The following is a 15503-nucleotide window of genomic DNA, read 5'->3' as shown; positions in this document are numbered from 1 at the left end:
TTCCAGTAACTGAATTGCATCTTAGCTGAATGGTAGTAACTAAGCTTAAGTGCAGTAAGATTTACAGCTAAAAATGTCCATATTCATCCAGTAAACAGGGAAGCCTAGATTCATACTTGTGCTGGCACTAGGAATAGAGAGGAAGCGGTTTGAACCTCCCTTATTCGGGGGCAGCTGAGGACTGGTTTAGCTCCTGGTAAGGCCACAGAATTGCTGGAGTGCAGGACTGCCTTGATCATGCCTCTTCCTGTCCCCAGTTACCCTGAAATGCTGCATGTGCCAGGACCCCTGCAAGCTCTATGCAGAGCTAGTGGAGCTAGCTCTGTCCCTGGACTAGAGGTTCCTGCAGCTGGAGTATTTACAGAGGTGGAGGAGATTATACTTGTCCAACAGCCTCTTTGTACCAGCTGGACTGATGTAGGGCAAATGATGCCTTGGTCTTAGAGTGCTTCACAAAATAATTAAAGAACACAGTGTAATATTGATTACAAAACACCTATGGTACCTATATTACAGCACTAGTTATCAACAATGCAGCTGCATTGCTTCTATGTCTCTAGTGGAGAGAGGGCTCAGGAAATTTTGCCACTTTGTCATAAAAACTTTTTCAGAGCATGTTTTTATGCTATGGTGGTGAACATGCTTGAGCCCTCTCTATGATAACCTCACACTGTTCCTACCACTGGTTTAGCTTTGCCCGGGGTGGTAGTTGCTATAATATGGGGTACACATTTTTCCCAATGTAGACAAGGCACTATAAGCATAATATTAACAATGACAGTGTTTTAAAATGAAAACAACCTAATCAAATAAACAATCGTTTATTGTTCCAATAACGATCCTAAGAAGAACCATGTTTTTTTTAAGACCAATTGTAAGGAAAAGGCACCTAGGTCAACAGACTCAAGTGACAAGTGCTCAAACCTGTAAGGTGTGGCAGAAAAGTGTTGCTCAGCCAGCAAGGCCCATGGGAGTCTCAAACAGCTATCTGGCAAATGTGGCAGCTCAATTCTCAGTCTCCAGAGAAAGCCTGTTGAAGTAATTTTCAGCTTCCCCTTTTCAATGGAAATAAGGTGTGGATTTGACTACAGGATCCTTATTATTGCTGGGTATATTAATATGAAGCAGGTGTCTTGGTCAGGCTGTTTCTAGCAGATATCAGCAAAGGCCACATCCTTGTATCCCAGCATGAAAAAATCTTAAAAGAATAAAAGTTTCAGCATAGCTGCATGTTACTCGGTTGCTTGCTGAATTCACAGTCTGCCTTAACCATTTCCCCCCGGTATCAATGTCTTCTGCCCTCTCCAGAATCTCTGTGACTCCGTTGTTACTTTACCTTTCATGGTTGTCCAGCCTTTTCCTTGAGAAAAGTTCTCTCCATTTTTATATTACTCTACCATCTGCTGCAGCTTATCACCAGGAGTCCCCATTCTGTTTTTTGCATTATACCAATGTAATATTGATGGTACCTCTTGCTTTGTTTTGCTATGCATTGTAACCACACCAAATGTGAGGAGTACTTGTGTTGGCAATGCAGTAGCTTTTTCCACCTTGTTAGATGTGCGCCTTTTGTGGATGGACAGATAATTGAGTCTTTTGTCCTCTTTTCTAGCACTAAAATTCACTCAATGTTTAAAATAATATTTCACATTTATATGATGTCTATTAAAATATACCAAACAGTAAAAACTAAATATGTATAATCATTCTCTTTTTCCTCTGTTAAAAATAACTATTAAAATTTCCCCCAATCTTTAGCAAATAAGAAGATCTTCAAAGTCTTTTTAAAATTAGTTAATGCTGCAGCAACTCCCAGACCAGAAGTTAGGAGCACCATTCTGCTCCTGGCTGGCCCTGATCAAAATTCCTATTTTCTCTCATCTAAAAGGCTCAGAGGTTTGGTTCACAGAGTGGTATCAGTTTGGTAAAATATATGAGATGTAACTACTTGGGCATTTAAATTATCAGCATTTATTGTTATAGTGAGCATAAATTTGTATTTGCTAGGTGTGGTATTAAATAACCAGATGTAGTGGGTTTTTTTCCTTCACTATTTTTCCTAACTTGTTTGCATTTTCTTTTGTAGGACATTCTTATGCAAGAGGCTAAACGTAATTAAATTTGCATGATGAAAAGATGGCACAGGCATTGCTGGTACCACCAGGACCTGACAGCTTCTGCTATTTTACTAGAGAATCTCTCGCAGCTATTGAAAAGCGTGCTGCAGAAGAAAAAGCTAAAAAACCCAAACAAGATCCTACAGACAACGATGATGAAGATGGCCCAAAGCCAAATAGTGACTTGGAAGCAGGAAAGACTCTGCCATTTATTTATGGTGACATACCTCCAGGAATGGTGTCCGAGCCCTTGGAGGACCTGGACCCATATTATATCAATAAAAAAGTGAGTGTTTATTAAGACTGCTGTTTGGATGCCTCTGTTGACAGGTAAAATTCTCTAGAGCAATTGAATTTTTTTCCCTATTCTCTCTCTCCCTCTGTGAAAGTAAATGCATTATGTTATTTTCATTATAATATATCTGATCCTTTAATCTAATTGTACCTTTCAGCATTTAATACTTGGAAAAATTACTGGAGAGTAATCTTCTATACAGAGTAGCATTATTCTATCAACTATTAATGATAGAGGTTAAGAGTTTAATCACTGTATCTTTAGAGCAATCAAACCACAACACTATACTGAAAGCCTATTGGCCTGACTCCAATCTGATTTATGCCACTTCTATACTGCTGTAACCCCACAGGCTATAACTGAATTATGCCTGATTGACACAAGGTATGTGGCACAAAATTGGCCTGAAGATTGTTGAAAACAGATTCTGGGATGGAGAAGGTTGTAGGTTACAGGGTAGTGCCAGCCAATCTTCAACTGGCAGTTTGTGGTAGACATCATAGTAAAGTTGGGATATGCAGGAGAGTTTTATGGCTTTGAAGGCTAGTTCAGGAAGGGTGTTCTATGCATAAGAGGCAGTGTGCAAAGGGTTCAAAGATGCTTGTGGGAGAAGTGGACAAATAAGCGGATAAGGCTGTGGATATAAAGTAGCAGTTCCATAGCAGATAATGTATTTATATTTGAAAAAGAGTTTGTAACCCACAAGAAGCACACTCCAGCCCCAACCAACTGCATAATCATATTGTCCTCACCCTGACAGTACCCTTCTCTGACTCCTTCCTGTGTTGTCATCTCCTCCTATTATTTTCTCCATCTTCACCTAAGATCTGATTCTGCAACCCCTTACTCATGCAGGCCATCCCTTTAACTTACTATACACTTTACCTTATGTAGCACCATACATCCTAGGATCTGGTAAATGAATATCCTGACCATCTCCAAAGGAAGCTGATAGCTCCACTTTGACTCTGCTTTTGATAACAAACACCACTTAGTAAAAGAGGGGACTGATTCAGCTGGCTAAAAGTCTGGGAAAACTTCTGAATTTTGATTGTAAATAGCCAACAACCATTAAAGAACAGAATCAAAATACTGAATGGAGGAAACCTCCTATAGGCATCACAGTGAAGTTGAGTCTTGAGGAAGAATTTGAAGAAGAGTTTTGTGGCTTTGAAGACTAGTTTAGTAAGGGTGTTCCATGCATAAGGGACCATGTGCAACAGGTACAAAGATGTATGTGGGAGAAATGGACAAGTAAGCAAACAATCACCTTGGTGTGACTATGTTTTTTCACCTTTCCTTTGTCTTATTATATTCTCAAGCCATGAAACATCAACTTTTTTCAGTGTCCTTTTTTTCTCTTAAATTTATTTTCAGGGTTTTCATTTTTCTTTTTTCTTTTAAGCTCTCTCTTTCTAAAAGACATATTTTGATCCAGCCAGTCTGTTTTTATCTTCAGCATTTTCTTTGTTTTCTTTCTCTGCTCTCCTTTCTTTTCTCTTTCCCATTCCCTCCTCATTCTGTTTCTCTTCAATATTGCCTCTGTCCTCTTCATTTCGCCCTCTGACCCCAAGTTGTCTCTTTCTTTTCTGCTGTCCCTCCCGCTTAGACTTTTTTTTTTGCACTCCCTTCCCGTAAACCCTCTTCCCTGCTTTTCCACTTCCCCCACAGCTCTGTCTTTCCATGGTATGACTGAACCTCTCCTTCACAAACAAGCCTTGCTGCTGCCCTAACCAACTTCTCTCCACAGGCTGGTACTCTGTTCTCTTATCATCCTACACATTGGCTTTTCTACGCCTGACTCCTCCCTGCCCCACTACTGCTCCATCCAACATTTCCTTTCTGACTGCATACCTGCAAGTAAGGAGAAGGGTACAATGCAGCATCTGCTGCTTTCAGGGTAGATAAAAACTGATGATTTAAAAAATCAGATTTTTTAATTTAAATCTGATTTTTAATTAAATACATTTTTCTTTCTAAAATAAATCTATTTAAAACTAAATTTGAATGTATGACTATATTAAGGCTAACATCTACTATAAGCTATTACAATCATTTGAATTAAATGAAATAGTGTTCAAGCAGCCTATGTAACCTGCTGAAGTGAAAAAAATGAATCATCCAAAAAATTTTGCCCAACTCGAGTGGTGGCCACTTTGTATACAGGAAATTTGCTGAGTGTGAAGCCAAGTACTGTGAAATTATTTGAAACTTAAAAAACCCACAAACAAACAATACTGTAAGACCTGTAAGATAAACTTGCAAGAGTTGGCAGCAATGGATACAGGAAGGTGACTGACTAATCGCCATCCTGCACTTGAGCAGGGAGGAGTTTGGCTGGCTGGCCGGGAGAAGGTAATGCTTTCTGGCTTGGGGGAGGAGGGAAGACGTAAAGCTGCTGGAAGAGCAGTCAGCGTGGTGGATGACTCACCACCTAGGAATGAGGGGTTTAAAAAGGTCAGCTGGGCCTGGCCCCTCCCTTCTTTACTCAGCACAGGCTGGGCAGCACCCACCCACCCTCCCTAATTAGGTCACAAATATAGATTCATAGATTCATAGATTCTAGGACTGGAAGGGACCTTGAGAGGTCATCGAGTCCAGTCCCCTGCCCGCATGGCAGGACCAAATACTGTCTAGACCATCCCTGATAGACATTTATCTAACCTACTCTTAAATATCTCCAGTGATGGAGATTCCACAACCTCCCTAGGCAATTTATTCCAGTGTTTAACCACCCTGACAGTTAGGAACTTTTCCCTAATGTCCAACCTAGACCTCCCTTGCTGCAGTTTAAGCCCATTGCTTCTTGTTCTATCCTCAGAGGCTAAGGTGAACAAGTTTTCTCCCTCCTCCTTATGATACCCTTTTAGATACCTGAAAACTGCTATCATGTCCCCTCTCAGTCTTCCCTTTTCCAAACTAAACAAACCCAATTCTTTCAGTCTTCCTTCATAGGTCATGTTCTCAAGACCTTTAATCATTCTTGTTGCTCTTCTCTGGACCCTTTCCAATTTCTCCACATCTTTCTTGAAATGCGGTGCCCAAAACTGGACACAATACTCCAGCTGAGGCCTAACCAGAGCAGAGTAGAGCGGAAGAATGACTTCTCGTGTCTTGATCACAACACACCTGTTAATACATCCCAGAATCATGATTGCTTTTTTTGCAACAGCATCACACTGTTGACTCATATTTAGCTTGTGGTCCACTATAACCCCTAGATCCCTTTCTGCCGTACTCCTTCCTAGACAGTCTCTTCCCATTCTGTATGTGTGAAACTGATTTTTTCTTCCTAAGTGGAGCACTTTGCATTTGTCTTTGTTAAACTTCATCCCGTTTAACTCAGACCATTTCTCCAAATTTGTCCAGATCATTTTGAATTATGACCCTGTCCTCCAAAGCAGTTGCAATCCCTCCCAGTTTGGTATCATCCGCAAACTTAATAAGCGTACCTTCTATGCCAATATCTAAGTCGTTAATGAAGATATTGAACAGAGCCGGTCCCAAAACAGACCCCTGCGGAACCCCACTCGTTATGCCTTTCCAGCAGGATTGGGAACCATTAATAACAACTCTCTGAGTACGGTTATCCAGCCAGTTATGCACCCACCTTATAGTAGCCCCATCTAAATTGTATTTGCCTAGTTTATCGATAAGAATATCATGCGAGACCATATCAAATGCCTTACTAAAGTCTAGGTATACCACATCCACAGCTTCTCCCTTATCCACAAGACTCGTTATCCTATCGAAGAAAGCTATCAGATTGGTTTGACATGATTTGTTCTTTACAAATCCATGCTGGCTGTTCCCTATCACCTTACCACCTTCCAAGTGTTTGCAGATGATTTCCTTAATTACTTGCTCCATTATCTTCCCTGGCACAGAAGTTAAACTAACTGGTCTGTAGTTTCCTGGGTTGTTTTTATTTCCCTTTTTATAGATGGGCACTATATTTGCCCTTTTCCAGTCTTCTGGAATCTCTCCTGTCTCCCATGATTTTCCAAAGATAATAGCTAGAGGCTCAGATACCTCCTCTATTAGCTCCTTGAGTATTCTAGGATGCATTTCATCAGGCCCTGGTGACTTGCAGGCATCTAACTTTTCTAAGTGATTTTTAACTTGTTCTTTTTTTATTTTATCTGCTAAACCTACCCCCTTCCCATTAGCATTCACTATGTTAGGCATTCCTTCAGACTTCTTGGTGAAGACCGAAACAAAGAAGTCATTAAGCATCTCTGCCATTTCCAAGTTTCCTGTTACTGTTTCTCCCTCTTCACTAAGCAGTGGGCTTACCCTGTCTTTGGTCTTCCTCTTGCTTCTAATGTATTGATAAAAAGTCTTCTTGTTTCCCTTTATTCCCGTAGCTAGTTTGAGCTCATTTTGTGCCTTTGCCTTTCTAATCTTGCCCCTGCATTCCTGTGTTGTTTGCCTATATTCATCCTTTGTAATCTGTCCTAGTTTCCATTTTTTATATGACTCCTTTTTATTTTTTAGATCATGCAAGATCTCGTGGTTAAGCCAAGGTGGTCTTTTGCCACATTTTCTATCTTTGCTAACCAGCGGAATAGCTTGCTTTTGGGCCCTTAATAGTGTCCCTTTGAAAAACTGCCAACTCTTCTCAGTTGTTTTTCCCCTCAGTCTTGATTCCCATGGGACCTTACCTATCAGCTCTCTGAGCTTACCAAAATCCGCCTTCCTGAAATCCATTGTCTCTATTTTGCTGTTCTCCCTTCTACCCTTCCTTAGAATTGCAAACTCTATGATTTCATGATCACTTTCACCCAAGCTGCCTTCTACTTTCAAATTCTCAACGAGTTCCTCCCTATTTGTTAAAATCAAGTCTAGAACAGCTTCCCCCCTAGTAGCTGGGTGTTTAGCTATATCTGCTGTGGGCATTATGCTAGCTGCCCCACTAAGGGGGGCTGGGAAGGAATTTTTCCCTTACCACCATATTGGCCAGGTAAGGGGGGGGGGGTTTCGCCTTCCTCGCAGCAGGTTCAGGTAGGCGCTGTTCATGCATAGCATGACGGGCGGTAGGCCATATGTCGCAACTCTTTATTTAACTGTATAGCGGATGTTCAGTGCAGGTACTCCATAAATTAAAGGCACAAAAGAACAAAAGAACAAAAAAATGGCTTGGAAAAGGAATTAAGGAGAGGTGCTTGGTAATTGAGCAAGCCGGGGGCAGTTGGGGACTCCTATGGTTGGTACAGCAGGGAGCCAACCCCCCATCATTATAGTCTATCTTAACCCCTCCTACGAGCGGAGGTGGTCGGTAAGGTCCCGGCAAGGGAATTGCTGGAGGGACTTGGATGAAAACGGGGGGAGGGAGGGGAGAGCTGGTGAAAGCGCCCCTGGAATTGGCTGGAAGTGGTAAGGACCCAGCAGTGAATCTGCTGGAGGGACATAAATTTTGCACCTGCACTGCACACATTTTATCCGCTGGGTTAGTCCCAGACATCTGTCTAATAATAAAGTTGTGGACTGATTAAACCCATATCTAATGTCTCCTGTCATTCTTTCGGCACAGCCATACAATAGGCTGGGGAGCAGTGGGCAGCTTCCCACTAAAAAAATCAGAAGGCAGATAAAGAAGACACTACAAATGATCTAAATATCTAAAAAATACTTATGCATTTTAAGCCAATATGTTTTTATGGCAATTTGAATTATAATTTTTAAATGCTTGAAGTTGGCAAAACTGTAGATAGCTCACAGAGGTAAGATACGGCCCCTTTTTCCTATATTGTACCATACTATAAGTTGAATAGCAAAAAGAGGACTTTACAAAAATATGAGTATAGGAGAAAAATTGTTGGTAGAGAACTTCTAGAGGAGGCTTTGGACTATATGTAACTCTTTCAGCAGGGGCATCATACTAAATTGGTGATTGTGGGAGGTCTGAACTTCACAGACCTGTAACAGAAGGAGGAAATGAAAAGGTAAACAGCCCCTTATTTTGTTCATTGGAATAATCACATGATGCTAACATTGCTGGTCTACTGTAGTTAGAGTTGCTTTCCTTAGCAGCACTGGTATTTTTTTTTTTAAATTACAGCTCCAAGTTCAATATTAAAAATTAACTTGAGTGGAAAGTAAAGTAGATTCCAATATGTGATTACAAAACCCATCACTTACTAATGAAGATGAAATAAATTGCACTTGTGTAGTTAATTAATGTGGAAAGAGAGTACATAGCTAATATATTAGGGTCATTAGGCAACTCAAAGAAATACAAGTGTAGGGTAGAGAATAGCTTTTCTTTTTTTTCATTTTTGGATATGATAGCAGCAGCTCGGTTTTGTGCGGTATTTTCAATTAAAAGGTTTTTGCATTATGTGCATTTTACCGCTAGTCTTATTTCCTGTATTATTCTACAGCCAAAGTGTTTAAAAAAACCCACCCAATCTTCTGCTAAAAGCTGGTAGTGGACACCCTCAACAAACTTAAAGCTAATTTTTGATCATCAGTGAACTCAAAACATCATGTGGGGACAAGGATGTAGGATACAAAGGTTAAAAAAGACAAACTAGTCAGGGACTAGCTAACCCATTAGCGGTAATGAGTAAACTTCAGACTCTGTTTACTACAAATGGCATCTGTTCTTAAATGTCTAGCAGCTTGATTCTTTGAACAAAAGAAGAATGGACATCATAAGTGACTAATGAGAATTACTCATCCCTTTTCCTGTTGCTATCACTTATCTAATTAGCAGAAAGTACTTTTAATCATAGAGGTTGTTGCAATCAGGAGAAAATAGTGTATGAATTGGAATCTGGCAACTGACTCTGCTGCAGCAATGACCTTAAGATGGGCAGTATTTTCGCACCAACACTGACAGAAAGTCAGTCCTGGGAGTGGGAGGCAGTCTGTGTCAGCATGACTCCCTCCTAACAACAGACACATCATGTGGGTGGTCTTTCACAGCCTGATTTCCCCACTATATGTACCAGACCAGTGTCCTTGGGGGAAGGGCAGCGTCCTTGGGGAAAGGGCAGCTTCCTTGGCTTGGTTTCTCCCCCACCAAAGTGGGGTCCAGTTTACCTCCCACCAGAGAGGAGACCTTGTGGGAGTGAGGAAGTTAGGGAGATGGCAGCATCTCTAATTACATACTAGTTTTTACAGAGTGCAGAGCAACTTAGAAAGCAGTGATATTAGATAGCTCTGCTGAGAGCGTAACAAAGACTCTATTGTGATATTACAAAGCAGAGTCAAGGGATTTGACAAAGACTGAAAGGAACTGTAGTAATGCCCTGAAGAAGTTCCAGGAAGGACCAAAGATCAAAGTGAATCCCAAACACCTACACATTTGGAATAGAAATGACAAAAATCTAGAAGAGGACCACCTACAGGAAAGGCACAATTTGGAAAACACTGACTGTGTGTCCTTTAAGCCAACATGTAAATGACAATAAATACACAAAACTGAATGTTCACAGACAAAGTCAGTAAGGTAGCACTGCTATAACTGAGAACAGAGTTTGTCCTTTTGGATCTCTTTCATGGTCTCAGGCTGCTGGGACTGATGTCAGCTGGCATTTTTGTTATTCCCTTCATTTGCCTATGGACGTACCGATTCAGGAAATTCATATAATTGATACTACTGTTATTTAAAATCTAAACTCAAAATACAGTGATTTTCTAATTATATTTAAATTATTTAGGGTCAGATTCTCATACCTTTAGTCACAATGAATACAGTACTTTACAAGTAGCCCCATTTGTGGAGGAAGATACTGCTAAGCTACAATTAGTATATTAGAATTTGCCCTTAGCATTTAGATCAGGGGTCGGCAATCTTTCAGAAGTGGTGTGCCGAGTCTTCATTTATTCACTCTAATTTAAGGTTTCGCATGCCAGTAATACATTTTAACATTTTTAGAAGGTCTCTTTCTATAAGTCTATAATATATAATTAAACTATTGTTGTATGTAAAGTAAATAAGGTTTTTAAAATGTTTAAGAAGCTTCATTTAAAATTAAATTAAAATGCAGAGTCCCCCGGACCGGTGGCCAGGACTCAGGCAGTGTGAGTACCACTGAAAATCAGCTTGCGTGCCGCCTTCGGCACACGTGCCACAGGTTGCCTACACCTGATTTAGATGTTGTTCATGTTTGAGTGCAATATAATGTATTTGATTTTATTTGTAACCTTGATTTTACTTAAATACTTGATTTTATTGTTATAAATTGTCTTTATATGTCTGAAAATGTGTAATATAAATTAAATAAAAATACATGTTTATTTTAGTGATGAAAGGCCATATTCTGCTGCCATTAACATTGATGACAAAAATCCCATTGATACTATATGCGTTGAATCCTGATCCCATTAAAATTTCTATAACACAAATTTTAGAACATTAGAAAATTAACATTGGATAACTTAAATCAGCTGTTTCCTTAGAAATCCGACCTTTACTTGCCACAGGTGATGAACAGAATAGGACTTTCATTTCTAAAGGCTCAGTCCTACAAGGTGGACAGTTCCCTTGTCTTCCATTGAAATCCAAGGGGGGGAACAAAGTGCCAGAGTTGAAAATGCTATGTACACTGTACTTTCATTGTATATTCTTTTTTTCCAGACTTTCATAGTACTGAATAAAGGAAAGACAATTTTCCGATTCAGTGCCACATCTGCCTTGTACATTTTAACTCCTCTCAACCCCGTTAGAAAAATTGCTATTAAGATTTTGGTACATTCATATCCTTTTCAAGTGGTTAATTTTAAATGTGACTGTTTTAAAAAGTATCATTACTGAAATAACATTTTTCATTTAAATATACAAATAAATGCCCTTATGTCTGTACATACATTCACTGAACATACTCCAATCACTCTTAAAAAGCATCAGTGTCACAACTGCAGTATGCAGCTCATCCCAAACCACAGAATTCATCACTGAATCACCCACTACTGTCAGATTTTAAATATTTGGTTTTAGATACAAATTTAGGCCTTTCTCCTTCAATGAGCTCTATGTGGGAAGACTCCTGCATCCATGCAGAATCCTGTTACTCATGCAAATACTCCCATTAAATCTGATGACACTAATTCACTTTAGAGGAATACTTACATAAGTAAAGAGCTATTTGTATGGGCACATTGGTATTGTTTTTTTCATTAGGTGAGAAGGTGCTGCATAAGTGATCAGAATCAGAGAAAAGGAAGATATTTTCAATTATTAGACCACTTCATCAGATGCATGGAGTGGAAAATACAGGTGACCTCACACTTGGTAAGGCAACTCACATCTTTTCATGTATTTATACCTGCTCCTGTATTTTCCACTCCATGCATCTGATGAAGTGGGTTCTAGCCCACAAAAGCTTATGCCCAAATAAATTTGTTTGTCTCTGAGGTGCCACAAGGACTCCTCGTTGTTTTTGCTGATACAGACTAACACGGCTACCACTCTGAAACCTGTCAATTATTAGAGTAACAACTTAGGCTCTACACATCCTCCTGCATCATGATCTGCTAGCTTTGACCCCTGGGCCTGTGCAGAGTCCCATTGGCTCCACACACACATAAGGCTCAACATTAATGTATCTTAATGCAGAACTGCAGCTTTAAACAATAAACTAAAGGCCAGGTTCATGTTTGCAGCTACAGTATGTTTATAGTACCTGACATCAGTCATTGGTCATTTACACTGTAAGAAAATAGTCAGCATCAGAAAATGGAATGGTAAAATACAAGTAAAGCATGCACACTTACAACCCAATTTTACAAATGTCTCAGATCACTCAGAGCCTTGTAATATTAGGGGAGTGTAAAATAACCATAGTCCATAGAGTATTATAAATTCTTTTTTATGACTGCAAATTCACTTTAATCCAGTTAAGAAAGTGCAATCCACTGAAATATTATATTAAGTAGTATATTTATGCAATTAAAATTCATGCTCCAATCCTGCAATGAGCTTCCATGCAGCCCTATTGATATCTGTGACTTCAACTGAACAACAGTGCAAATGTTGAAGAAAACACAACCAATGTACATGCAAGTAGCTAGTTTCATGTGAGTCCTAACTCATGTGAGTAGACCTCATCAGTAATCCTACTGGTTTTAGATGGGACTACACATGTGAGTAAATTGTAGGCTGTTATTTTGTTGTTGTTGTTGTTATTTTATTGTTTTAAAAATGTTATTAAGATGATGTTAAAAAAAATAGTGAACAGAGTTTGAGCATAGAAGTTTCTGGTTATCAGGGAATAACATACAGATTATCAAGGGTGCAAAGTTTGGTTTAAGATCAGGTGGCATAAGGAATACATAATCTGCAGTATCCCCGATTGGGGGTAAAAGGTTGATGGGTCAAAGTACAGGCATTGAGATAGGAGGGTATGAAGTTCATATATTACATTAGCATCTGAAGTCTAAATCAGGATTAGTCCATATTGTTTTAGGTGCTATACAAACATATGGGAAGATAAAGATAACATCCTGTCCCAGTCTGTATTGTGTTCAGATCAAGAAAAAAACTATACTTATTTCATATTTTTTCATACCTAAGGATGTTGTGGATTTCATTTAAATCCACAGCCTAATAGAATTGAAAGATAAATACATTGTTTCACAATACAGAACCACTGTGCTGGATGGTGTGTTAATTAAGATAGATGAAATTACATGCAAACTTTTAAAGTTTTATTTAGTATAAATTATATTACTTGTATATATATTTACACTCTACCTATTTTACTAATCCAGGTATTAGAATACTGTTGTGTCTTTTGGATGATATAATATACGAATGGCTTACATTCCTTGACTTCTGTCTACATTGTTCAGCATGCTTATTATGTGCACTATTTTGACCAACTGTGTATTTATGACCATGAGTAACCCTCCGGAGTGGACAAAGAATGTAGAGTAAGTTAAACATACTTATTGGAACAACAATTTTAGTTTGATGTAGATCCATTCAAGAAGCACTAATAGAAGGTTTACTTGAAAACTTGCTTTTCTACACTCATAAGAGATTAGATTCCATGAGATCATCAATATCTTTCTGTCCTTTTCTCTTAAATTATTTAAGTGATTTAAAAATAGTACCTTGTTCTTCAACCTTCTGTCTGATGAATAGCTGAAGCTTTCCTGTGAGATATTACGGACTAAATCTTGTCCTTAGTGGCACTGATTTGCAAGAAGGAAAAGAAGCCTAGATAACCGCAAACATGCATGCAAACACGCGTGTGCTTAATTTGAGAGGCCAGTCGTTGTGTCTCCAGAGTGCATCTTAGTGCATGTGGACATTCACCCTGGCTTGAGAGTGTATGGCTGTCAGGCAAAAAGTGTATGGGTTGACTCTCACCCTCATGAAGTCACAAACTGCCATCAAAATAGGCAAACTCCCTCTCTCCCCCAAAACAACAACAAGCGGAAAACCAGAAACCAGACACAAAACAATAAGCAATGAGCTCCTGATTTCAAAGAGCAGCAAAGCAGTACTTTGTTCTGACCTGACATTTGGAATGCTGCCCTGTGCTAGCAGGACTCCTAGTGAAGTGAAGACACCAGGAAGCATGTCTGCTTCTCTTTGCTGCACAGGCTCATGGTTGTGTAGACAGAATTTAGTCCAATTAAGCTAATAATAATACAGCTATGAATTATTCTTTTAAAATATATTATTAGACTCTAAATAAGGTTTTAACCACTTTCAGTTCCTTCCTCACTCCCCATTTATCTCTATATTGACTCATGTTGGCTGGCCTCACCACGCTGTGGAATCCCCATTTGGGGACTTCCAGGGACAGATGTAGTAGGGGATCCCTAGAAGGACAAATCCATCAGGAGCCATGGTCTTTGTGGCTGATTGGAGCCTGACAACAGACCAGAAGGGCCTCCACACAATACATGATCTTGTGGATCCTTCAAGAGCTCGGCATATCTCAGGAGATCCATGAACTAAATCACATCCCTTTTATGGTAACATGGTCTCAGACTGTTCTTGAACAATAAAAGATCTAGCCATTCTTTATTATGATAAAATTCTACTTATTTATGAAATGTATATATACTATAGTGATTAATATAGTAAGTTACAGGACCAGTTTTTCAGAAGAGGGCTCTGATTTTGACACTGCAAACAATTCTGTGCACTTTTTATAGTACATAGACACTTACCTACATGATTTGTGAATGCAAACAGGTAACCTGCCATGTAAGTGCTAGAAAATGTACCTATAAATATTTGTGCCTGTAATTATTTGCAGGTGTAAAAATGTGGGCACAAACTGGAGGCTGAATCAAGCCTGTAGAAAATCAGCACAACATATACACGTTGAAGTCTAATTTCATTTACTTTACTATTATTGCCTTCATATAATTTTGTAGACACATGAAATTTATAGGTTTCTCCATTCAATTCAAAAGAGTTTTCTTGTTTTTTCAATTTTAGAAAATATAAACCTATTGTAAAAATGATACTATATATAGCAACAGACATACTGAGACCGTGTCTGTAATTCTTGCTTCGATACTTTTCCTCAGGTACACATTCACTGGAATTTATACCTTTGAATCGCTTATAAAAATTCTTGCAAGGGGCTTCTGTTTAGAAGGTTTTACTTTCCTTCGTGACCCATGGAATTGGCTTGACTTCAGTGTCATTTTGATGGCGTAAGTGGTTTAACCATTTTTTAAGCTTATGAGGGCATGAAATTAGTGGCAGCAAATAGCATATTATCAGGCATGCTCTGATTTAAATGTATAGAATTCCTCCAGGTAGTAATGTTTAGTTATTGTATGTATCACTCATTTTAGCATTCATAGTTCGATGTAAAATAATGCAGGAGCCAGCATGGCATGTCAGTCACTAAGGGACACTAATTTCATGTCCTGCATTCTTTCTGCTCACCAGAATGGAAGCCATCCCTTTGACTTCATGTCACCGTACTACTATCACTAAACTGATTTAGCTTTATTAGCTTTTCAAATATAAAATTAGTGAGTTTCACTTCAATGAAATGTAAATGTACTTGATGACAATAAGTGTGTAATAAAGCGAGATGAACTACAGAGAAAGGTAAATTGCTGACTTAATTTATTTGCTAAAATCACCAAAGAGGTCTTGATGAAAG

The 15503-nt window shown here is 39.0% G+C and overlaps 1 protein-coding gene across 20 annotated transcripts in view; it reads left to right on the top strand.

The window, feature by feature from the left end:
* The first annotated feature begins 2136 nt into the window (after positions 1–2136).
* Positions 2137–15503, top strand: part of LOC135885537 (sodium channel protein type 2 subunit alpha-like) — a 102140-nt gene continuing 88773 nt past the window's right edge. For 19 of the 20 annotated variants that reach the window (XM_065413298.1, XM_065413306.1, XM_065413299.1 and 16 more), the window contains exons 1-4: positions 2137–2403; positions 11000–11118; positions 13204–13293; positions 14914–15042. In XM_065413298.1, the coding sequence (XP_065269370.1) occupies positions 2137–2403; positions 11000–11118; positions 13204–13293; positions 14914–15042 (605 nt within the window). The remainder of the gene's footprint in view (positions 2404–10999; positions 11119–13203; positions 13294–14913; positions 15043–15503) is intronic. The other variant, XM_065413301.1, reaches the window with a different exon arrangement.

The sequence above is a fragment of the Emys orbicularis genome, chromosome 11 (genome assembly GCF_028017835.1).
Source record: "Emys orbicularis isolate rEmyOrb1 chromosome 11, rEmyOrb1.hap1, whole genome shotgun sequence".
NCBI classification, from domain to species: domain Eukaryota; kingdom Metazoa; phylum Chordata; order Testudines; family Emydidae; genus Emys; species Emys orbicularis.
Note: the sequence above shows the minus strand (reverse complement) of the source record. Positions and strands in the feature narration are given on the sequence as shown.